This window comes from Equus quagga, chromosome 2, assembly GCF_021613505.1.
Source record: "Equus quagga isolate Etosha38 chromosome 2, UCLA_HA_Equagga_1.0, whole genome shotgun sequence".
Taxonomy (NCBI): Eukaryota; Metazoa; Chordata; class Mammalia; order Perissodactyla; family Equidae; genus Equus; species Equus quagga.
The window spans coordinates 92,308,656-92,333,977 of NC_060268.1; the positions used below are offsets into that span (position 1 = coordinate 92,308,656).

The following is a 25,322-nucleotide window of genomic DNA, read 5'->3' on the forward strand; positions in this document are numbered from 1 at the left end:
ACAGGCCCCAAAGTTTTCAGGTGTTGGGCAGCCAGCACTCCCAGACAACTTCTATAAACAGCTAGCACCCAGATACAGACTGCCTGGTGTCCACACAGTCTGTGTATCTCCTCACTGGTAAGGTTACTCCCACAGTTGCCTGATAAAAACAGAGGGCACTGGGAGAGGGGGGCGGTGTGGGGAGTCACTCCAGCAGAGACTGGCTCTAACACCCCTCTCTGTGAGGACAATGGGAGAATGGGAGACCTGTGCCTTCTCTTCCCTTGCTTAGGAATTCCCCCTTTTTCTAGGGGAAAGCCTATCCCTTAATCCATGCTTTGAGATGTGGATTCATGTCTGGCCTGGTAAGCAACAGGTGGCATCTGCAAAGGAATCCACTTTCAAACTAGGTGGTAAGCCCAAAAGTAACATCTTGTATTTCACAATAAAAAAAAAATTGTTTTAAAACATTAACAATAAGGTCTATAAAAGACATTCTTTTATTCCCCCCATATTCTCAAGTCTCTTTAACCTTAACCTTTTCTCCACACTAGTACAGAAAGGAACTAGATTTGAACTATGGCTCTCCTTAACAGAAATTACAAGATAGCAGCACCTTCAACAACTGACAAGCCTCAAGCAATTCTAAGTGCTTGCAAAGAAGGGGCTAGGAGGTCTCTGAAATTTCTCAAATCCTTTCATATGAAAAGGCAGCATGACCCCTCAAAAGCACAGTGAGCTCCGGAAGCCTTGTGAGGCTGTCAGGGAGCCCCAAGTCTGGTATCAACAGAAGGAATGGGGTTCTGTGATTCTCCCTCATCAGGCTGCTCATGGAGCCACAGAGCCGAGCCAAATGTTGAGAGAGAAAACGTCACTCCTTTCCCACATCCAACCTTAAGAACGCACTCACTGCATAGGGCCAGAAAGTGCCATCTGAGAGCCCTGAGAGAGTTAACTGAGACTGAAGATCCTATTGGGAAATGACAACAAAGTCCTCTAGATGGATCTAGACACCTACCTCATCATGATGAAAACAAATTAATAAAAGACCACGGTTTAACAATGAGTAGTAGTCTCCTAAAAATCATTCTCTCCCTCCAAGGGCCATGAATCACAGTGACAACGATCAGTTGAAGAAAAACCAGGATCAAGCAAACCTACAATGCACCAGCCTCCACCAGGGGATAGCTCTGGGTACAGCATGTGCCTAGCTGAACAAAACAAACGTGGCAGTTCCTATCCCCTTGCTGGCTGTCTCCCATGTTTAATTTGGCACAAGAGGACACAGGTCATGTCAGTTATGCTACTAACACAAATCTGAGAACAGGTACTTTAGAACATTTCAATTCTGCATCTGACAGCTGGCATCCCCACAGAGTATCACCTGACCTCAAACTATGTTATCAATGTCTTAGTCACTCTATTGCTCTTTAGGAAAAATATAAATTTTACTAGCTAAGTTAAAGCCCCTGCGCCATGATTATCCCAAAGCTTCACTGTCATTGGACTATGCCCAGGAAACTCATTTTATAATCAACATAAAATCAACTATTTATCTCAACTTTGGCCTGGTAGCCAGTCATTCTAGTGACATCATTGCCCTATACCAAGAAGTCTGTCTGTGAAAACATGAACCATGATATAGGCCCAGTAATAATCTTGTGTGTGTTAGAACTGGTAACAGATCTTAGCAAAATACCCCCAAAACTATTACACTCAAGTTATTAAATAAAACCGGTTCTAGGACTATCCCCAGAGTAAAAACATCCAAAGAAAGAACAGGAAAGCAGAGAGGTGGCTAGAGGTGTCCTATGCTCTTAGTTTTCTAGTAACCTGGTTTGGGAGAGAAGGTACCTTATCCATATGGAAGATCAAATCCAATTCACAAACATTTTCGAAACACTTATCCAAGGTCTCCACAAAAACCTAGGAAACAAGGAGAAACAGATAAAGGAGAGAAACAGGGACATACTCACGTCTCCACAAATGTCACACGTCAAAGTAGAGGGGGCAGTCGTGATAGTACTTACTTCATGATAAATCTACAAACAACTGCCAGCATTAGCTGATCACTCTACTTATTCCAGTTCTGAGGGGAAAATCTAGCACAGGACAATCTTGTTTTGAGAACAGCAAGACAACCAGCAGACACATGTGGCTTTCTTTCCTTCTTTATAAGATGCTAATTTACATAAAATAATAAAATGAAATACCAATTACGTACAATACTATGTCCTTTCCCCAAGCCTCCATGTATACACGTACAAATATTTTTCACTATTACAGTGTTAACACAGTTTTGTCCTGCTAATTTCAATTAACACTAACATTAAAACACCTTTCCATGAATCAATTTATATGCTTACAATTTTAACTTTTTAATATAACATTTAAACAGAAAAGTGGACAAATGATAAGGGCAGCGCTTAAAGAATTTTCAGAATGTACTATCACGTCACCACCATCTATACACTGAAATGGAGTACCACCAGCTCCCGAGAAGCGCCCTTCCTGCCCCTCAGACACTACCCCCTCTCCAGGGGTAACCACCATCCTGACTGCTATCAGCATGCTTGAGTTTTGCCTGTCCTTGAATTTACACAGATGGAGTCATACAATATGGACTCTTTTTATCTGACTTCTTTTACTCAACAATGTTTGTGAATTCTTCCATATCACTGGCTGTCACAGAAGCTTGTTCATATTCATTGCTGTATGGTATTTCATACTAAAATTTATTTATCTATTCTCCTATAGATGGCACATTTGAGTTGTCTTCAGTTTTGGGGTATAAATTGATAGAAATGGACATTATATTTCCAAGCACTTGGAAAACTATTTGACATTATTTACTAATATTCTATGACCTAGCAATTCTATCCCTAGGTCCATACTCAACAGAAATGCATATATATATATATGCCAAAACCACATACAACAATTTCATAACAGTACTATTCATAACTTTAACATTTTCAACAGTGACAATAGTTCACTGTAAGGATTATATACTAAAAATGGGCTTATTCTCAATCACTGTGCTGGGCACTTGGTAAATCCTTATAATCCAGCAACTCAAGTCCTTCAGTGTGGGGAAAGTTTATCGAATAATTTTTTTGAGAATTTCCTCCCTTCCATGTTCCAATCTTTTTGGAGCTACTTATATTAGAATATTGGATCTCCTTATTCTCTTATCTTTTCTCTCCCATTTTCCATCTCTGCCCATTCTAGGAGAGCTCCTTAACTTGACCCTCCGATACTTCAACTGAGGTGGGGGTTTTCCCCCCATTTCCCTTTCAGGTTTTTAATTTGTAAGAGACCACTTTGTTCTGTGTTTCTTATTTGTTTGGCAGCCAGTTTTTGATGATCTTCTTTTATTTCTCTGTGGCGTAAGGACAGGGTTTTATCCCTTTGTTTGTTTCACTGTTTTCCTTTCTCTGCACGGTCTCTAGCTCCTCTAAGTGGTTTTGTACTGTCTGTTAGTTTTAGACCCTATCTTCTACGTTAGAGGCTTTCCTCAGATGTCTGATTATCCGGGTTTTTTTATTCATAAGAAAAAAAGGCTGATTGGAATCTCTGGAATCATGGCTATTTGTTGGAAATCTTCCCCCCATCCTGATGGGTTTTTTTTTATCTCTTCCCCCTTAGATTGGTCAGATTTCCCAGAGAAATTTTCTAATCTCCTGCCTGAAGAGTAAAAGACTAGCTGCCAGAAATTTAGGAGCCGAGCAGCAGTAAAAGGGCATATATGCTCACCCATCCCCCTGATGTGCACCATCAACCATGTCTGCTGTCCCCCAAACCAGACGCTTGCTCTCACCCTCTGCAGAGAATCAACCTCTCGTCTTGTGCTGGAGGAGGGCAATTGCCCAGAGGACTGGAATGGGGGAACGGACTTAGGGACCTAACTGGCTCTCAGACAGCCTCCCCGTCCACTCTGCCCCCACACCATAGCGAGACTCTGTGATGCCAGCTCCGTGCCTGCCGAGGGTTCTGCAGTGTGGAGCAGCTGGGCCGTCGGCTTTCTCTACTGCTGGCCCAGCATGTGGCTTCCTCGGGTTTGCCAAGTCAATACCAGGCATTCCTACTCTTTCCTGCTTTCAAACAACTGCTTGCTATTGTCTCCTCTCCTGTTCTCTCTGTGCTTTTATGTATATATGTTCTTTCAAAATTCATGTTCTATGGTTTTAAAAGAAGAAAATAGAAGCATAGAAGTTCCCAAAAGGGCGTTTAAAAAACGAAACTGACAAAATCTAAAGTTCTTACAGAAAATAAAATGTGAAGATACTCTGCCAATAACATTTGGAAAAATAATGATAATAAAAAATGACTTGCCTTACTAGGTATCAAAATTCATTGCAAAGTTTTGGTAATTAAAATAGACTAATACTAAGATAGGAATAAAAGTATGCCTCAGTGGGACAGAATATAAAATACTGAAACATACACGTTTATAAAAAAATACATTTTTTTCCAGATGTGGTAAATCATTTTCAAAACTGTTAAAGGCAAAAACTAGATTTGGGAATTTGTTAAAAGGCTAAAAATTCATACAAAATCTGCTGCAAATTTAGACAAAAATAGATGAAAATACATCATTATCTGTCTCTTAAATAAAGTAATACTTTCCATAAAAAACAAAGGTGGACCTTTGCCTTAAGTCTGAACAATGCTGGCTCCAGAATTCTGTGCAATTCTGAACAAAAATACATTCTCTGAAAATTATTTTCCACTTATTGTGAACTTCAATATGACCATGTTCAAAGGCAAATCATGATAAAACTGCCATTGTCTTAAATTCTGCAGGCTAAGAGTTTCAGACAAGCTGCAGTAAAATGCCATGGTTGAGAAACCCAGTGAAGCCCAGGAACAGAGCATGAATACTTTGGGTTTTAAAGTTCAAGAAAATTGGAGAAAAAAATGTGACGTGTTTCTAGGGACACCCAAAATCATGACAGCCAGAGCAGTCTGTGAAAAAGTCACTGCAGCCTGCTGTCACTGAGTTGCCTCCATCCTGCAGCTCCCACACCCCAATACCCGCCGTGACACTCATGTACGCACCATGGTTGGCGCCACCAAAGCCTCTTCCCCGTCCTGGCAGGTTTGGGGGTGGGGGGACTTCATTGTGCATGCGGCCTCCCATGCCAAGAAAATACAACTTTTGATAAAGAGGGTATTTTAAATTGGTGGGGGAAAAGATGAACTAGTTGATACACTAGTTGTTGGGACAAACGGCTACCCTTTGGGGAAAAAATTAAGGTAGTTTACCTAGCTCGATGCAGACATAAAAATGCGTTACAGATATTAACGAGCCAAATGTAAAAACAGCAATGGCAGATCCCCCTTGTGCCATCTGGGTCTCCTGTGGGAGCGAGTTAGCCAGTGTGTGGGAAGCTTCTGGGCGGTTGGTACTGTTAAAAGCAGAAATTGGAGGTGCTGCCCTAGCAGCCGGGACTCTGGACTGAGATGCTCAGAGCATATGTGAGGACAGGCAGACCATATTTCTCAGCAGCACTGTACTAAGGGGCTGTTTTCATTAAAAAGGGTAATGACATTAAGACTGGTGTATTAGTCTGCTTGGGCTGCCATAACAAAACACCACAGGCTGTGTGGCTTAAACAACAGAAATTTATGTTCTCACAGTTCTGGAGGCAAGAAGTCCTAGATCAAAGTCTGGCAGGACTGGTTTCTGGTGAGGACTCTCCTCCTGGATTGCAGACAGCCACCTTCTCGCTGTGTCCTTGACAGGGCTTTCCTTAGTCCATGAGTGTGGAAAGAGAGAGATCTCTGGTGTCTCTTCTTCTTCTTATAAGACCACCAGTTGTATGTGGTCAGGGCCCCACCCCATGACCTCATTTAACCTTAATAACTTCTTTAAAGGCCCCATCTCCAAATACAGTCACATCAGGGGGAATGTGAAATGAATTTGGGGAGACATAATATAGTCCATAACAACTGAGTTCTCAAATAGGCTAGTGATACAGAATAAGATGGACTAGCTCCAAAAAAGACATTTCCCCGAAAAGAGTAGTCAGATGTATCTGTTTCGCCTAGAGCCTCAAAACATCATTATTCATGGTCACAATCAAGGTCAAGAGAAAGAAAATAAAAGTCAGATAATGAAGGAAAAAACGCAGGAGCCAGAGTACAAGCAAAGAGCATGCTAATGCATGAAGAGACTCAACTGAAGATGCTGCAGACTCAGGTAGTGAAATAATACAACATGAATCCAAAAATAAATTCTCTAAGAAAAACAAATCTGAGGAATGTAATGCAAGGAATATTCTTCTCATACCGGAAGAGAGCAACTAAATTCATCTGAAAATGGTGAGGACAGACACAAATGCAAAGAAAGTCAGTCATCAAGAGGCAGAAGTCAGGGGTTGCCCAGTGGCCGAGTGGCGAAGTTCGTGTGCTCCGCTTCGGCGGCCCAGGGTTTCGCCAGTTCGGATCCTGGGCACGGACACGGCACTGCTCATCAAGCCATGCTGAGGTCTCATCCCACATGCCACAACTAGAAGGACCCACAACTAAAAATATACAACTACATACCAGGCAGCTATGTGAGGAGAAAAAGGAAAAATAAAATCTTTAAAAAAAAAAAAAAGAGGCAGAAGTCACTCAGGATGTAGGTCTCATAAAAGGTGTCATCACAGCAGAAGCAGGGAATGGAAGAAGTCTCGATCCAGGAACAGAGAGCAGAAGAAGTCAGGATCTAGCAGCAGAGAGAAGAAATCATGATCCAGAAGCTGGGAAGGAAAACTGCAGACCAGATCTCGCTCCTGCTCAAGATCGAGGTACAGGCATAGGGGTAGAAGCAGGAGTGGTACGAGAAGTAGAAGTCGAGACAGAAAGGAGAGAATGGAAAACCATGAAGATTTAGCAAAAGTTGAAGCCGGACTCCTACTCTGCCTCTCTTCAGAGGAACAAACACAGCAGTGGATGCACAAGAAGCTTTAGCTAGGAGGTGGGAAAGGACAGAGAAATTACAACAACAGTGAGAAAAGGAAATGGCTGAAAAACAGAAACAATAAGAAATAGCTGCAGCTACTGGAGATTTAGTCGTCAGTGTTGCCGCCCTCTTGGCATCAAGAACACAAGCAACTTCTCAGGGAGCTACGGCAGCTCAAACGGCAGCCCTGCAGGCTAGAGCTCAGGGACCAGCACAGCCGTTTCTAGCTATGATGGCCCAGCAGCTGTGAATCCAAGAAAATTTGCTGAACAAGGAAAACACTTTGGCAAGGTAAGAAAGAAGGGGACAAATCCTAGCTTGCTTAAATATGGGATAAATTGAGTTTTGAAAACCAGGACTAAAATGTCAAATTTAGAAAATGACTGGGTATCAAGAGTGAAGACAAAGCTGGATGTAGCTCAGCTGATGAAGAAAGTTCTGACTTTGAAGCAACAGGAAGAAGTCTTTGGAAATCCAGATGCTCAGTATGAAATGCCAAGATCATAAACCCATACCCAAAGAGGAATGGGATCGGGTCTCACATCTTCATTGTGAGGAATGGATCGAGTTTGAAAAGATCACACTTACAAAGCTTGGGACTTTACAGACTTCTTGTTCTGATGTCAGGTCCTTGTCCACCAAACAGCTAACATTCTAGCTTGCATGGATATCGCACTGACTTTACTGAAAAATATGATTCTCAACACAAAAAAGAAATGGTAATGATCTGACGTGACAAGAGGTGTCAGCTAGCGCTATGGAGGTGATCCCTTTGTAACATAGAAGTGCACCAAATGAACACACGGTCCACCTTAAACTTACATGCCACGTCTCAATTATATCTCAATAAAGTTGGAAAAAAAGGAAAAATATGATTTTTTGTAAATATCAAATCAGTGATATTGGAGTTAGTTTTGTAATCAGGTTAAATCCACTTCCATTAAACTTGACAGGACACTATTTTTCAGTTCATGAATTCTACTTTTCAAATATATAAAAGCTGCAGGTGTGACAAAATCTCATACATAGATTTTTTTTGTGTCCACTGTCTGGTGCACTCTTGTACTTCACATTTTAGTTATTTTCATCTCTTGAAACATGAAAGAAACATTATGGAGATGTTCTTTAGACAATCTGGCCATGTGCTACATAATCCAGTACAAATAAGCTGGGTGGTAAAGATAAAAACGGTTTTCTCAAAAGAAACTAAAAACAATGGCAATATTGGAGAACTTTTTTTTTTTTTTTTTTGGTGAGGAAGATTGGCCCTGAGCTAACATCTGTTGCCAATCTTTCTCTTTTTGCTTGAGGAAGATTAGCCCTGAACTAATATCTGTGTGAATCTTTCCTTATTTTGTATGTGGGACACCACCACAGGATGGCTTGATGAGTGGTGCACAGGTCTGTGCCCGGGATCCAAATCCATGAACCCCAGGCTGCCAAAAAGGAGCACACGAACTTAACCACTATGCCACTAGGCCAGCCCCTTAGAGAACATTTCTATACCTTGGAGCTATAATTAAAAAGATCAGTAGACCTCAGTACATAAAGTTAAAAGACCAATGGACTAGGAGAAAATATTTGCAATAAATAGAAAAAGGATTAATATCCATAAAGTTAGGAAAAAACTCAACACTGACAAATGAATAAAACAAATGAGCCAACAGAAAAGTGGACAAATCCTGTGGTCAGACACTTTCAAATACAAATGCCAGTAAACACTAAAAGATATGTAGTCTCACGAGTACTCAAGGAAGTCCTAGGGAAAACAATGAATTTCTATTTTTCACCCATCAGATTGGTAAACATTTGAAAATATTCTTAATATTTAAAGTTGGTGAAGTAATGAAGCAACAGACCTTTTTTTCTAGGCAATCTGGCAATATCTATCAATTTAAAAAGCACATATCCTTTAATTAAAGCAGTATCTATCCTAAATAAACTAACAGGTGCATACAGATGCGTGTGCAAGGCTATCACTGCAGCATCACCTGCAATAGCGAGAAACTGGCAAAAGCCTAGATGCCCACAAGTAGAGTACTGAATAAAAGATTATGATACTTCCACTTTATGGAATACCACGCACCACTAAAAAGAATGCATGAAGTGGAAAAAGCTACAAAAAATTCAACTATTATTCAATTGAAAATTCAATTTACTATTAAGTGATAAAAAAGCAAGTTGCAGAATTATGTATATAGTGTGATTACTTGTTATTTAAAAAATTAAATAATGTAGATGACACGTGTGTGTGTGTATGTGTGTGCAGGCATTTAAAAGACTTAACAGCAGTCACCTATAGAAAGGAGACTAGGGCATGAGAGAAAGGGGATGATACTAAGGAGGAGGACCTCTCCATCCTACTTAATAAACTTATTGTTTGAATCTTTTATAAAAAGAACATATTCACGTACTACTTATATAGTTTAAAAAACCCAAACAAAACAAAATAACATACTTGAACTTCCAGACACAGGCCTAAGTTTCTACAGAAACGTAAGTTAAACCAGGAGTAGTAAAACAATGGACGCTGAATAATTTGGAGAAACTGGATAACAATATGAAGAAAACAGTTACTTGATTCCATATTGTAGCATATATTGAAATAAATCTTTGTGTTAAAAAGCTTATAATATATATTTTTAATTGGAAACAGTTTAGAATTTTGTCCCAATTGTGACAGGAAGATAAACTTATGACTAGCGAAGAAGTAGAGGAGATCAGCATAAAGCAAATAGTTTCAACTATGCTGAAGTGCAAATAACGAACATGGTAAATTAACAAATTAAGAATTAAAGTGGGGGATGGCCCTGTGGCTGAGTAGTTAGGTTCGTGCACTCTGCTACGGTCGCCCGGGGTGTCGCTGGTTTGGATCCTGGGTGCAGACATGGCACCGCTCATCAGGCCATGCTGAGGCAGCGTCCCACATGCCACAACCAGAAGGACCCACAACTAGAACATACAACTGTGCACTGGGGGGCTTTGGGGAGAAGAAAAAAGATGACGACTGGCAACAGATGTTAGCTCAGGTGCCAATCTTTAAGAAAAAAAAAGAAAGGGAAGGTTGCATAACGGTAAAGAAATATTTATGAATATAACGATGAATGAAAGTTTAATATCCTAAACTCCAGAATAAATCATGAGATATTACGACCTTTTTTCAAAACAAAACTTTAACGTAAGATTCGAAAGAAGAAATGAATATGGAAGGAAATGCTACTTTTAATTCACTTCTAATTATAAATCCAACAGGGACTTGTGGGACTTTTATAAATTATTCAAGAATGTATATGGATGAACAAATGGTTATAAATATCAGAGAATATAACGAAAAAGAACCCAAGGGGAATAACCGGTCTTACTAGATACATGAACCTCTATTAACAACAATAAATAAAACAGTGTGAAACTAATACAGAGAGAGCAACATAACTCAGTGGAACCCAATGAAGAGTAAAAACTAAACCTAACTATCTATCAAACGTCTATTCAATCACCGCACAGTGAGTGATGACCATGCACTAGCACGTACCTTTCTACCCCAGGGACTCCAAGGTCAACAAGTCATGTCCTCATCTGGCATATATTCTGGGCGTGAAAGAACAGGAGGCAAAGAAACAAGATCTTTTCTACTGTCCTAAGTGCTCTGAAGGAGGTAAAAAGGATGATGCGACAGGGTTACTTCAGAGGGTGTCAGGAAAGTCTCTGAGGAACAGTATTTGAGCTGAGTCATGAAAGATGAAGAAGCCAGACATGTGAAGAGCTAAAGGGTGAAAGAACCTAGGCAAGAGCACTCTAGGGGACAGAACAAGTGCAAAGGCCCTGAGGCAAAAATGTACTTGTGTTTGAGGAACAGAAGGAAGGGTGGGACAGCTAGAGTACAGTGAAACTGAGTGTGTGTATGGTGAGGTCAGACGGAGAGAGATGAAGGAGCCAGATCACGTTGGGCCTGACAGGCTGTGAGAGGGAGTTTGGCTTTTACTGTAAATTTAATACATTATACATTGAGGTTTCTTCAACAAGGGGAGGTAAAAATGAATTATTTACATTTAATATAATTGTTTAGAAAAAATAAGTTAGTTTTGAAAAAATTAGTTTTACAATAAACTAAGAAATACATTGCAAATTACTTTTTCATTGATTATAAGACAGAGTATTATTTCTGTGTTAAGAAAAAAATCCTGTCAATTGTCATTGTAAGATGTCATCTATTGTAATACACATCCTGATTTTAGTTATTAAAGTGTGAAAAAATGTGCATCTTAGAATAGATGAAATATAGTATTATAAACCAGGATCCAGACTTCACTGGACAAGTGGTTCAATTATCTACAAAACATTTATGTGAAAAAGAACATTTCAGATTACACGTGGAAAAAATAGGCATGATTAATAAAATAAAAACTCAGCCATTTGAGAGGTACCACTCTACCTCTGCACAGAAATTTAAAATGACATATTTCAATGTTGGAGCCTGGAAGAAACATAAACTCCCAAGTCCTGGAGGTATTATAATTACTACAGCCTTCCTGAGTATCTACCAGCAACATGCATTAGAAATAGAAATATTAATTCCCTTTGACCCAAGAATTCTGTTTTCAGCAGAGTGTGAACAGGCACAACAGTTTGTGTAAAGACTTAGAGTAGTTTTATTCATGTTAATAAAAAAAAAAGGAAAATGGAAACAATCAAACTATCTAGTACTGTTCTGCTGCTCTACTGCCTGGATCAGCTGAGAACACTTGTTTTACCCCCACTGAAATGTTCTGCTTTGACCCACTCTTGAAACAGACAGGTAGGTCATGGCAAGCTGAGCAACAGAAAACGAGAGCAGTCCACGTTCCCTCTACACAGCCAGAGTCCAATGCCCGACTGTGGTGAGCAACGTTCCCCGGGATTCCCTCACATCACCCTGCCCTCAGACTTGCCCAGATGGGGCTCCTAGGGACTCTCAGCGACACTGAAGCCAGACCATGACCCAGAGTCTCTGTTCAGCTTATCTTCTCTTGGAAGCCTTCATCTAAAAGTGACAAATTAACCCTTCCGTACACAGCTAAGTCTGTGCTTGCCACTCAGTTTTTCCAAACTAAGCAAAATCTCATTTAGGGAATATCCGTCACATGGTAAGACTACAAATAGAAGCAAAGGAATGATCAACTCAAACGTCTGAGGAGGGAAGCAGTGAAGGAGGGGGATGGAAGTGAGGTTGGACATAAGGTACTAGCAACGTACTGTTTCCTAATCCGGGTGATAGGTACATGGGTGTTCATTTTACTGGCATTCTTTAAACTGTACAGGCATGTTTTACATATTTTTTTGTATAACCAACGTGTTTCACAATAAAAATAATTTTAAAACAACAATAATCTTACTGGGATTCTGACTGGGTTTTCAGTCATTTATAATCCGGAAGTACTGACATTTTAATGAGTTTTCTCAAGAGGCAAAGGGTATGTTTTATTCACTTATTTTGCTCTTTTTTCATATTTTTAGTAGAGTTTGAAAGTTTTCTTCGTATAGATCTTGCACATTTTTATGTTTATTCCTGGGTATCTTATGGACCTTTTTGCTATTGTGAGTGGGCCCTTTTAAATACTATATTTTCTAACTTATTATTGTTAAAGGTAGGCTAATATTTATATGTTAAACGTGTATCCAGTCCCCTTACTGGGCTCTATTATTAGTTCTAATTGTTTTCCAGCTGATTGTTTTGGATTCTCCAGACAGACGATAAATTTACTGCAACCATTATATATTCTGAAGCCTAGTAAAGCCAATATCGCATTACTGCCCTTTTTCCCTCAGATCACATTTTGCCTTTCTTGGCCATTCATTCTTCCCGATAAATTTTCCCTTTACCAGGTTCTATGAGATCTCCTGATGGAATTATACTTGGTTTCCCATTTAATCTATTGATTACTACTGTTATCTTTGCTTGACTCTTCCCAACAAGAGGAGGGCTTATAGCTCTATCTTCAAGTATGCCTTTATGTTTTTCCTTTAAGATTTTACAATTTTATTGGAATCAATGTCACGCATTCCATACTAAATTAATTTCCAAACACTACATATCCTTTGTCACTACTGTAAGTGAAATTTCTTTAATTACAAATTTTCTAGCTGTTTTCATAGAAACAGGAAATTCAATTTTGATGGACTTACCTTGTATTCTGCCATTTTGTTGATATCATGCATTACTTATTACGATCTTTGCTATTTTTTTAGGTTTTCTAGGTACATAATTAGAACATCTTACAGTGATAACTTTCTCCTCCTTTACCATGTTACTTCATTTCTTTTTTTATCGCTCATTACAAATGTTTGTTCAAATTAGAGTAAACGAGACACCCTTGTACTCACGAAGGCCTGTAGACTTCTCCCCCAGGAAGGGGAAGAAAGATAGTTTCACTGTATACCAGACTTGATGTACTCTTTGAATTTTGAACCACATAAGTATTATTTCTTCAACAGTTTACACTAAATATACATGCACTAAATAAGCAAATAAAAATGCTTCCTATGCCAATTTAAGAGTATTTCAGGAATATAATTTGGATAATCATTTCTCTTGGCATCTACTGATGCAATTATATCAATTTCCACTATTTTTCTTGCATTAAAACCTTCTATTGAGTGTTTTTTACTTAAGTGGCTTATTCAAGTCACTTAAAAGAAGCCCACCTAGAATTTCGTGAATAAAATTATGGAATTTTACTAAATTAATGGTTCCCAAGCTAGGGCCCCTACACAATTCAGTTTCCATGAAGGTAATGAAAAGAATCTGTACGGCATTTCTAATTTTCAAAAAGCCTGCCAAAATCATGTTTCACTATGTCAAGATTGCACAGACTAACTAAAACATCAAGTTTCTTTGCTTTAGCCTAGAACTACAAGTGAAAATATAAAGTAGAAATTATTAAATGTCATTTGGTTTGATACTTGAAAAAAATTTCAAAGCATGATGTGATACTGTAATTTATAATAAAAAGTATATATTTGATATTCACCTCCATTTGTAGCACAGAGCTCCTAAAAACCTTGGTATTTCCTAAGTGATAAAGGTGTCTTTTGCTTCACCTTATTAAGGTGACTTTTGGAAAGCAGCTAAGGATGAGGGCTGACTGCCAGGGAACCAGCCTCGTGATGAGAGGGTTGGAACTTTCAGTCCCACCCGCCCCTGACCTCCAGGGAGGGGAGAAGGCTGGGAGCAGAATCAATCATGCCTGTGTAATGAAGCCTCCACAAAATCCAGAAGGATGGGGTTCAGAGAGCTTCTGGGTAATGAACATGTGGAGTTGTGGGGAGAGCGTCAGCACTCAGAAAGTATGGAAGCTCGGTGCCCCTTCCCACATACCTTGCCCTATGCATTTCTTCCATCTGGCTGTTCCTGAGTTACATTCTTTACAATAAGCTGATAATCTAGTAAGTAAAATGTTTCTTTGAGTTCTGTGAGCCACTCTAGCAAATTAATCGAACATGAGGACGAGGTCATGGGAACCTGCAACCTATAGCCAGTTGTGAGAAGCACAGGTGACAACCTGGACTCGTGACTGGCGTCCATCTATCTCTAGGTAGACGGTGTCAGAATTGAGTTAAATTTATGGGACACCTGGTATCCTAGGAGAATTGAGTTAATTTCTCGGTGGTAATGGGAAAAAAACACACACATTGGAATTTGTGTCAGAATCGTATAGGAAAACCAAGGGCAGTGAGAGGGCTGAGTATAAATGAATGAATCCAGAAGCTCTAAGAGTTTTTGAGGACTGCTCAGGAGCTTTCTCACAGCACCACCTGGTGGACATCTGGCAACTTTTACCAGAATCAATAAAGCGACTGACAAAAGGATCTACAGATCAGTTACTAAAAAATTCAGCACAAACTCTCTACAGTGGCTGCCATCATTAGCTGACTACACATACCTGGATGAGGTCCAAGATTCCAAGTTCACTCTCCGATGAATCCACACAAAATACAAAGTAGAGGGTAGCATAGTGCCGGTAAATCAGCTTGTAGTCAGAGCCGCCAATCAAACTGTGGAAGACAGAAAACATTTAAATGGCTGCATCTCTTTTTTTTTTTTTTTAAAGATTGGTACCTGAGCTAACAACTGTTGCCAATCTTTTTCTTTTTTTTCTGCTTTTTCTTCCTAAATCCCCCCAGTACATAGGTGTATATTTTAGTTATGGGTCCTTCTAGTTGTGGCATGCGGGATGCCGCCTCAGCGTGGCCTGATGAGCGGTGCCAAGTCCGCGCCCAGGATCCGAACCAGCGAAACCCCAGACAGCCATAGCAGAGCGCACAAACTTAACCACTCGGCCACGGGGCCGGCCCCAAATGCCTGTATCCTAATTAAACATATCAAAGAGAAACCCTGTGCCAAGGAATGAGAACAAGACCAAGAGAAAGGGGGAGGACAGGCCAAACAACAGCCCACGTCTCCCATGTGAACGGCAACCAAGTTTCGCAGAGCTGTCTAAAGGCACTGTACCTCCTCCATTCTTCTGCCCAGCCTCCCAGGAACCAAACACCTAAACAAGTAACAGCTGAAGCATAAGCATTCCACAGCTTCCAGAACTGGGTCTCCAGAATCGGGTCTCTCCCTGAGCAGACCATGCTAAAATCAGCGCAAGTTGCATCAGAACCCACCTGACACTTGAGTACTGACTAAAGATGCAATGATAAGGCCACCCAAAAGTGGACGCATGGGGAAAAGGCTGAAGCTGACTGTTTACCTTCCACCCTCCAAGAAGTTACAGATGTTGTCATCCCGCTTGAGAACTAGATGGAAGGTCTCTCGAACAATCTGCTGCTGGATTTCTTCTGGCTATGGAATAAAAGGAAGAAAGAGAATCAGTGAGGAAGCCTGAAAAACTACATCCCCTTGACAGGGAGGGGCAGGCAAGAGAAGTGCTTCCAAGCCAGGAACAATCTGAACATTTGGTTTTGGTTTCCAGAGAAGATAAAAATGATGAGGAGAGAGAAAATAAAGAGTGAATCTATGGGAAAATGGACGACAAGGCTCTGTTACAGGAATTAAGACAAGGTATATTTACCTAGATAGACAGTCACTAGCCATTACTGTCATGATAGGTAAGCTGGTATTTCTTTATACTAGTTAATAAACAAGGAAAAGAGAACTGATAAACTCTCATGCAAGGTCAAAGAGTAAGTAGAAGGCCTGGTCCTGAAATGTTTTGTCTTCCCTTAGAAAACATCTATACCAGGTACACAACAAAGGTCAACAGGTCTAACACTTCAAGGAGGTCAAGATGCAATCATGTACACGTTTTAAATAACTGAATTTGGACCTTTTGTGCTGGTAATATAGGTATTACATGTACGATGCTGTGCTGCTCACCAACAAAGGATTACTGAGAAAGACAGAAAAAAAAGTTGCACTTACAGATTAGAACTTTGAACACTCACAGAGCTACAAATTTTTTTTTTCACTTACTATTCACTTACTACACGTGAGAAAGCTCAACTGTGATGGAATCTCTTGATAATTCGCATTCAATTTCTATTTATACACATGAGGTTCATAGTAAGTATGGTTAAAAAAAGAACGATAGGACAGAGAGACCAGTCAAGACAAAAAACAATTACAAGCTCTAGACCAGTGCTTCTCAAATTCTAACGTGCAATGAATCACCAGGGACTGATATTAAAATGCAGATTCTGATTTAGCAGGTCTGGGGTAAGTCCTGAGACTGCAGCTCTAACAAGCTTCCAGGTGACACCAATGCTGCTGGTCTGGGCACCACGCTTTGAGCAGCAAGCTTAAGAGAAGCTTCCCCTAAGACTCAGAAAACAAACTCAAAAAATGTTAATCTCCTTCTTTCAACAGCACTGAACCTAGGTTTGAAATGGTTAGTTCTTTAAAAGAAATAGAGGGAAAAAAACAGGGGAAATGTCATTGTGGAGAAATTACTTTTCATAACTTTGACTCAACGTGGGTAAAGAGTGGCTCTATTATTTACTGAATGGACAAATCCGAACTTGCTGATCACTGGTCATTGTAATTCGGGTAAATCAATCACTATTTTCCTGGTTTCCATTTAAAAAACTTACAGAGCTCACGGATGCCAGGATGCTGTAAAGGATTAACTAACTCTATGTCTAAGCATCAGCACTTTTTTAAACTGACAAAAACATCTTTCAATGTAAGGCCTTTTAGACTCTAGGGGGAAGTGGCAGCAGTCAGTGGGGAAGTGGCATGAAATGACAAGGCTACCAAATTTCTAATTCAGCAAAAAGGTAAACTACCAATTGCTTACATGACTCACTTATTTTAATAATCCCTCATATCTTTTATTATTCTGTAGTTTTCAAGGTAATTTTCACTCATGAGCTAATTTGGTTCTTTCAAAAACCTTATGTTCTCCAAAGATGATATGCAAATAGTCAATAAGGACATGAAAAGACGCTCAACATCATCAGTCATTAGGGAAATGGAAATTAAAACCACAATGAGATACCACTTTATACTCACTAAAATGTCTTTAATCAAAAAGATAATCACAAATGTTGATGGGCAGGTGGAGTTGGAACTCTTATACATTGCTGACGGGCACGTAAAATGGTGCAGCCACTCTGAAAAACGGTCTGGCAGGTCCTCAAAATGTTCACCATAAAGTTACCATACGGACCAACAATTCTCCTGGGTATATAACCAAGAGAAATGAGGACATATGTCCACACAAAAACGTGTACGTGAATGTTCTTAACAGCGTGACACACAAGAGCCACAGGTGGAAACATCAACTGATGAAACGTGGCACAGCCACACAGCAGAACGTTACTGGGCAATAAAAAAGAATGAAGAAGCGATAAATGCTACAACACGGATGAAGTTTGAAAACATCATACGAAGTGAAGGAAGCCAGTCACAAAAGACCACATATTGCATGATTCCATTTATACGAAATGTCCCGAATAGGCAAATTTAGAGACAAAAAGTAGATTAGTGGTTACCTAGGGCTGTGGGAATTCAGGGGGAAATACATAGTGGCTGCTAGTGGGTACGGGTTTCTTTTTGGGGTAATGAAAATATTCTAAAGTGGATCGTGGTGATGGTTGCATAACTTTGTGAACATACTAAAAACCATTGAATTGTACACTTTTAAATAGGCAAATTGTGGCTTATATCTCAATAACACTTAAAAAACGGAGGGGGAAAAAAACACACACACCCAAAAATTGAAATACAAATTGAACAGCTATATTGAATGCTGATATTTTTACCTTGACATAATATTTAATAAAAGGTAACTAGCTAAAAAAATTAAAGTCCTAGGAAAAAGATAAAATTATTTTTTCATTTCTATTCGACAAAAGAGGAAATAATGCCTGAAAGAGTCTGTTAACGTGTCAACAGACACTAGGCTAAAAAAGGCGGAGCTGAGACCTAAACATCAGTTCTGCGACTCTTTCCCCTCCTGGGTTTCACCCGTCTCCCAGTTACGGGTGTGACATTGTGACACCTAGTCACAAGGAAAGAACACGTTGGGGGAGGAGGAGGGCAGGAGGCAAATAATGATGTTTGCGTTTTCCCAGAAGAGCGTTTTTGGAAAATTCACATTCGCTTTCTGATGTCTCGGGCCTCACGCGGCAGCATTTATCCTTTCTCATCACTTGCACTTTTAAACTGACTTTCACTCTGCAGAGCGCGGGGGTACGTCCCCGGGCAGCCCCAGGCCACACGGAAGCGAAGTAATTCCAAGAAAGCCCTTCTCCAGACCCTCCGGCTAAAGCAAGACTGTAAGAAGCTGCGTGTTTCTTCGTCCTCGGGAAACGGCCTTCAGCCACCCCCAGGACTACAAGAGCCCACCCCGCCGTCCCTCAGGGGGCCCGAGACCCACAGGAAGGGCCCCAGGGGGCCCAGAAGCGGGTCCGGGAGCACGGGGGCAGCGGGGACCGGTCCGGGAAGGAGGTCAAGGGGTCCGGGGGTCATGCAAGGCGCAGGAGCCCCGGCGGCCAGCTGGCGGTGCCCGGGAGCCGGAGGGGCAGGAGGGAGGGGGGAGCGCGGGCGCCCTGAAGGGACGTGCGAGGCTGGGCCGCACTCACGAAACGCTGGTAGAAGCGGACCAGCCGCGGCTTCCCGTGGTTGTTGAAAACCAGAATGGCCTGAATCATCTTCGCCCGCCACTCTTCTGTCAGCCGCCGCGGCTCCCAGAGAGCATCTCCTTCCGCCACAACACGAGCACTTCCGGCTGGTGCGCCGCTGAGAGGGGCCAGGGGAAACTTAGCCCGGTGCCCGGGGGCCCGACCGCGAAGGGTCCGGCCTCCCTGCACGCCTTGGACAAGGCTCCGGACACCGAGGCTGGGGAGGGTCGTCGGTCGGCCAGTGGTCATTGGACGCTCAGGCCTGGCCAGGGCGCAAAGTCCCCGCCTGGGCAGCATGCAGCTCATTTTTATTGTCCAGCGTTACATACAATGCTGCAGTGAATTAGATAGATGTCTCCTCGTGCAAAAGGGCTATTTCTCCATGGGAGGTTGTGAATAGTGGGAATTAAGGGATATTTAATGCGAGTCCATTTAAAAGGTACCGGCGATCCCAAATTGGTAGTTTTTTTTCTTATAATGACTTAGAGGGCGTGAGATGAAACACGTCCCTATCCTGCAGATGGAGCTGGATATTGGAATCGCCTATCCAGAGGACTGTTTGGCAATATGTATCAAAAGCCTTTAAATATATAGAACATTAAACGCAGAATTCCCACTTTTAGAATGTATAATAAAATGATTGTAGATAGGTGAAAAGATTCAGGCTCAAGAACGTACATCCCAGCAGTGTTATTACAGGAGAAAATGGGAAGCAAACTAATTATGCTGAAATGAGAAATTAGTTAAATGCATTGTTTCACATGAGAAATATTCAAGTTATTAAAAATAATGTTGTGAAGATTTATGGTATAGGGAAATGTTCATGACATACGTGTAACCGAAAAGATTATACAAAGTATGTACAGGGACGTGCCACTTGGTAAAAGATTGAATGTAGATACAGCAAAATATGGATAATAGTTGTGTCGGCTGGAATGGCAGCACCATGCCGCGCTCAGCACAGGCTCCTGGAACCGGGCTGCCCTGATTCAAATCCCCGGCCTGTTTATTTTTTGGAAAAAAATGTTTCTACTTTCCTCACTTGTTATAAGCAAAAGGAGTTAACATTCGTAAGTACTTGGAGCAGCGCACAGCGTATGATGGAGTCCTCCATAAGCGATTGGAAAAACACCTTTGGGTGGTGGAATCACATATTTTTCTTCTCTAAAATAAATATGTATTACTCTTGTAACCAGTGTTTTTTAATTTAAAAAAAGCCAAAGGCAATAAATGTGCACTGAAACCTGGCAAAATGTTTCAAATGTTGAGGAGGAATATTAGAGAAAATTCTAAAACAGAAGGATAATGAGGAGGACCTAGCTCTGTCAACTAAACCTACTATATTAGTTCAAATTGTCGTTATAGGGAGACTGATTGAAATATAATAGATAATTTAGGTATAAAATAATTTTAGTATGTGATTTAGCAGAAATCATAACTTGATAGTGGGAAGGATTTAGTAAATACGCCAGGATAACTGGTTGGCAATTTGAAAATAAGCAATTTAGTTATCTCACTTCATACTCTCCCACAAATTAAAGGCAGAGTGAATTAAAGAGTTAAATATAAAACCAGATAATAGCCAAAATGGAAGAAAATGAAACTGAGTATCTAACATCTGAAAAGAGAGCATAAACTTAGAAGCAATAAAAATCACAAAAAGTCAACAGATACATCTATATAAAGATTTTGTTTGTAAAATCAGTTTTTAAAAATGGCAAAGAAGTTGTTAAAATATGGTAAATGGTTATATTTAAAATATAAATAACTCTGACAAACCAAAAAGACTTCTCCCCCTCAGTCGATAAATGGCCAAAGGAACTGGGTTAACAAAAAAGGAAAATATATTCAGGAAGTGAATATGAAAAAAATGTTTATGCTCACTATTAATGGGGGGAAAGGCTATATAAAGTATTAATTTTTTAAATTAAATGTAAAAAAAGTAATAAGACTACTCAAGAAGCCATAATCCCAGAAATAATCTTTTGGGGGTTTTTTGTGGGGTTTTTTTGCTGAGGAAAATTCTTCCTGAGCTAACATCTCTTGCCAATCTTCCTCTTTTTGCTTGAGGAAGACTCCCCCTGAGTTAATATCCATGTCAGTCTTCCTCTATTTTGTATGTGGGTTGCCACCACAACATGACCACTGATGAGTGGTGTAGGTCCGCACGCAGGGAACCAAACCCGGGTGGCTGAAGCAGAGCACACTGAAATTAACTAGGCCATGGGGCTGGCCCTCTCTAGAAATAACCTTTTATTTTCTAGAAGGTTCTGCAGTCATAGAACTTTGTACTTACACTATTATAGCACTCATTTTCTTTCGTTTTTTTTTTTTAAAGATTTCACTTTTCTGTTTTCTCCCCAAAGCCCCCCAGTACATAGTTGTGTATTTTTAGTTGTGGGTCCTTCTAGTTGTGGCATGTGGGATGCTGCCTCAGCATGGCTTGATGAGCAGTGCCATGTCCATGCCCAGGATTTGAACTGGCGAAAACCTGGGCTGCTGAAGCAGAGCACGCGAACTTAACCACTCAGCCACGGGCCGGCCCCTCATTTTCTTTTTTTCCCCCCACTTTTAAAGAGTTAGAATGTGGCATTTTATTTTCATTATTTTAGAAATAATAGGTAGGCATCAGTGTTTTTATATATATTATATATACCTATGTCATATACATTAGCATATAAATATATATGTATATATATGTAAAGTCAATATTTTGAATATGATTCAAAATTTGTTTTATTTTACATCAACTGCATTTTTTTCTTTTTACCTTTTGACCCCCTTCACCCATTTCTCCCACCCCTCACAGCCCCCATCCTCCTGGCCTCTGGCAACCAACAATCTGTTCTATCTATGAGCTTGGTTTCTTTTTCTTTTGCTGAGAAAGATTCTCCCTGAGCTAACGTCTGTGCCAGTCTTCCTCTCTTTTGTATGTGGGTCACCACCACAGCATGGCCACCAAGGAGTGGTGTAGGTCCACACCTGGGAACAAAACCCAGGCCACCAAAGCAGAGTGCACCAAACTTAACCACTAGACCATGGGGCCGGCCCATTGGTTCCTTTTTGTTTTATAAGATTCCACATATAAGTGAGGTCACACACCATTTCTCTTTCTCTGTCTGACTTATTTCACTTAGCATAATGCCCTTGAGGTCCATCCATTTTGTCACAAATGGCAAGATTTCTTTGTTTTATGAGTGAATAATATTCCATTGTGTGTGTGTGTGTGTGTGTGTGTGTGTGTGTATACCACATTTTGCCAAGCGGTGCCATGTCCGCACCCGGGATCTGAACCAGCAAACCCTGGGCCACCAAGAAGCAGAACATGTGAACTTAACCGCTGCGCCACCAGGCTGGCCCTTTATTTCTTTTTCTGATAGTTCATTATTAGTGTACAGAACTACAACAGATTTGGGGGTATTGATTTTGTATCCTGAAAGCTTACTGAATTCATTTATTAGTTCTAACAGTTTTTTGATGGGAGTCTTTATGGTTTTCTATATATAATATCATGTCATCTGCAAATACTAACAGTTTTACTTATTCCTTTCTAATTTGGATGCTTTTTAGTTTTTCTTGCCTAATTGCTCTGGCTAAGACTTCCAATACTATGTTGAATAGAAGTGGCAAGAGTGGGCATCCTTGTCTTGTTCCTGATCTTAGAGGAGAGGCTATCAGCTTTTCATCATTGAGTGTGATGTTAGCTGTGGGCTTGTCATATATGGCCTTTATTATGTTGAGATATGTTCCCTCTATACGCACTTTGTTGTGGATTTTTACCATAAAACTTAGTTATTTACATTCCACAAATTTTAGTATATTTTCATTTTAGTTTGTCTCAAGATATTTTATTGTTTCTCTTTTGATTTCTTCTTTGACCCATTGGTTGTTCACTTAATCTCCAAATATCTGTAAATTTTCCAGTTTTTCCCCAGTATTAATGGGGGTAAAGGCTAATCAAATTTCAAATATTAATTTTAAAATTAAAATATTAATCTCACCTTATGAAATATCACTTTAAAAATGTTATTGTACCCAATTTTGACAAGAGTGGCATGAAAATGGTCCTCTTGGGGGCCAGCCCGGTGGCCGAATGGTTAAGTTCGTGTGCTCTGCTCCAGCAGCCCAGGGTTTCGCTGGTTCAGATCCTGGGCACGGACATGGCACTGCTCACCACGCCACATTGAGGTGGCGTCCCACATGCCACAACTAGAGGGACCCACAACTGAAAATATACAACTATGTGCTGGGGGGATTTGGGGAGAAAAAAGCAGAAAAAAAAAAAAGAAGACTGGCAACAGTTGTTAGCTTAGGTGCCAATCTTTAAAAAAAAAAAAAAAGGTCCTCTCTTACATTACTGGTGAAATTATAATTTAGAATAACCCTTTTAGAAAGCAACTTGGCAATATAACAAGACTTTAAAAAAAATTCCTAGATTCCCAGTAATCTGACTCCTGGGAATCCCTCCCTAAAGAAATAACCCCAAAATATAGTGTGTGTGTGTGTCTGTGTGTTTGTATGTGTGTGTGTCTGTGTGTGTGTGTGCGTGTGGTGGGGGGGCGGTAGATGGGTGCGTGAGATTGAGGGAACTATATAATTTACAACAGTTTTTGACACATTAATTATATTAGCTCCAAATAGGGAATCAATTATCCAAAAATTGGATAAATTGAGCTATTAAATGGTAGTCAATCTTAAGAACAATGTGGCAATATGGAAAGTGATTATATAACGTTAATGAAAAAGCATTATCAGATTCTATGTGTAGGCACAGTGTCACAACCAGCATGTAAATAAACTGCAGAGCTAGCCCTCATGGCCTAGTGGTTAAAAAGTCCAGCATTCGCTCTGCTTCAGTGGCCCAGGTTCGGTTCGCAGTCACAGAACCACACCACTGTCTGTCAGTAGCCATGCTGTGGCAGTGGCTCACGTGCAAGAACTAGAAGGACTTACAACTAGAATATACAACGATGCACTGGGGCTTTGGGGACGGAAAAAAAGAGGAAGATTGGCAACAGATGTTAGCTCAGGGAGAATCTTCTCTAGCAAAAAAAAAAAAAAAAAAGAAATAGCATATTCTGGAGCAGGCTCTTCCCTTACCTCCATGTTTTTTCCTGCTGGAAAGTCCCTTTCCTCCTCTCGTCTACCTGAATTTCTTCCCATCTCCACTGCCACCACTCTATGCCAAACCACTCTGGCTCTCACCCTGACCACTGCCACAGTCCCCTAGTCGAGCTCATTGCCTTCGGCTTCTCTGTAGTCAAGTGATCTTTGAAATATACAAATCAGATCTTATCACTCTCCCCCTGATCACTGGCTTCCAGGATGTTAAGGATAAAGTCCCCAAATACTTAAGATATTGAAGATGCCATGCCCCATCTCCAGCCTCACGTCTACCCCCACCCATTCTCTGAGCTCCAGCCACAATGGCCTTTTCCTTCCAGGGAGCATCCCCAAGACACCAAGCCAGTTTGCTGCCCAGGGCTTCCCCCACTGGCACACTGGGCCTCCTTGTTTGGAATGGTGGCCCACCCCTAGGAGCTTGCCATACTCTTTGGCCATGGTGCTGTGGGCAATGAGATGCCCTCACTAGGAGCCTCTACCCCTACTCAGTGTCCCCAGTCCTCCTCCTGCATAACCACCTCCCTGGTCACCCCCATGATTGAGGTCCCAACAAGCTCACCAGTGAGCCAGCCCCCTTCAGACACAGCACCCCAGGGAGGCGGCTTCTACAAGAGTCACAAAGGGAGAGATCACAAGGAACTGAACTAAGAAAAGGGCGACAGGAACAGAAGAGACCTGCGAGCAGTCCAGTAACCATGACTTCCGGTGGCCTGACTGATGTGTGAACCCCAAGCCTCACAGCCATATTGTTGAGCCCAGACTCAAACAGGCAGGAAGGCAAATGAAAGTCAGAGCCATGATAACAAATGAAAGAAGTGCAGTATTACCTGCTCAACTGCTGATACCAGCAGGGCTGGCTTCAGCCTGGGCAGATCAGCAGTCAAGGGCTTAGGCAACGTCCCTAGCATCTGGGAATATAACCCCGCTCCACAGGGCCGGGCCCTCCTCTGGCCCTCGTGCAGGCCAAGGAAGCCGGGCACAGGGGAAGGAGCATAAGCTTTGCTTTTGACAGCTCTGGATTTGAATCCTGGCTCTGCCACTTAGCTGTGCGACTCTGGGTAAGTTGCTCACCTCTCTGAGGCCCCTTTTTCTCCTGTAGTATACACGTGGAAGCAGAATAATCCAGTAGTTAAGGATACGGACTTGGAAATCTGACAGCCTG

General features: G+C 41.0%; 1 protein-coding gene across 1 annotated transcript; it reads right to left on the reverse strand.

Moving 5' to 3' along the window:
• Nucleotides 1-1,788: 1,788 nt before the first annotated feature.
• LOC124235170 (AP-3 complex subunit sigma-2) lies at nt 1,789-19,125 on the reverse strand. Its single transcript, XM_046652779.1, has 4 exons — nt 18,998-19,125; nt 15,664-15,755; nt 14,851-14,962; nt 1,789-1,905 (listed from the first exon to the last, which is right to left on the reverse strand). Exons 1-4 carry the CDS (start codon nt 19,064-19,066, stop codon nt 1,789-1,791), a joined length of 390 nt encoding a protein of 129 aa, XP_046508735.1. The 5' UTR covers nt 19,067-19,125.
• Between the last annotated feature and the right edge of the window lie 6,197 nt (nt 19,126-25,322).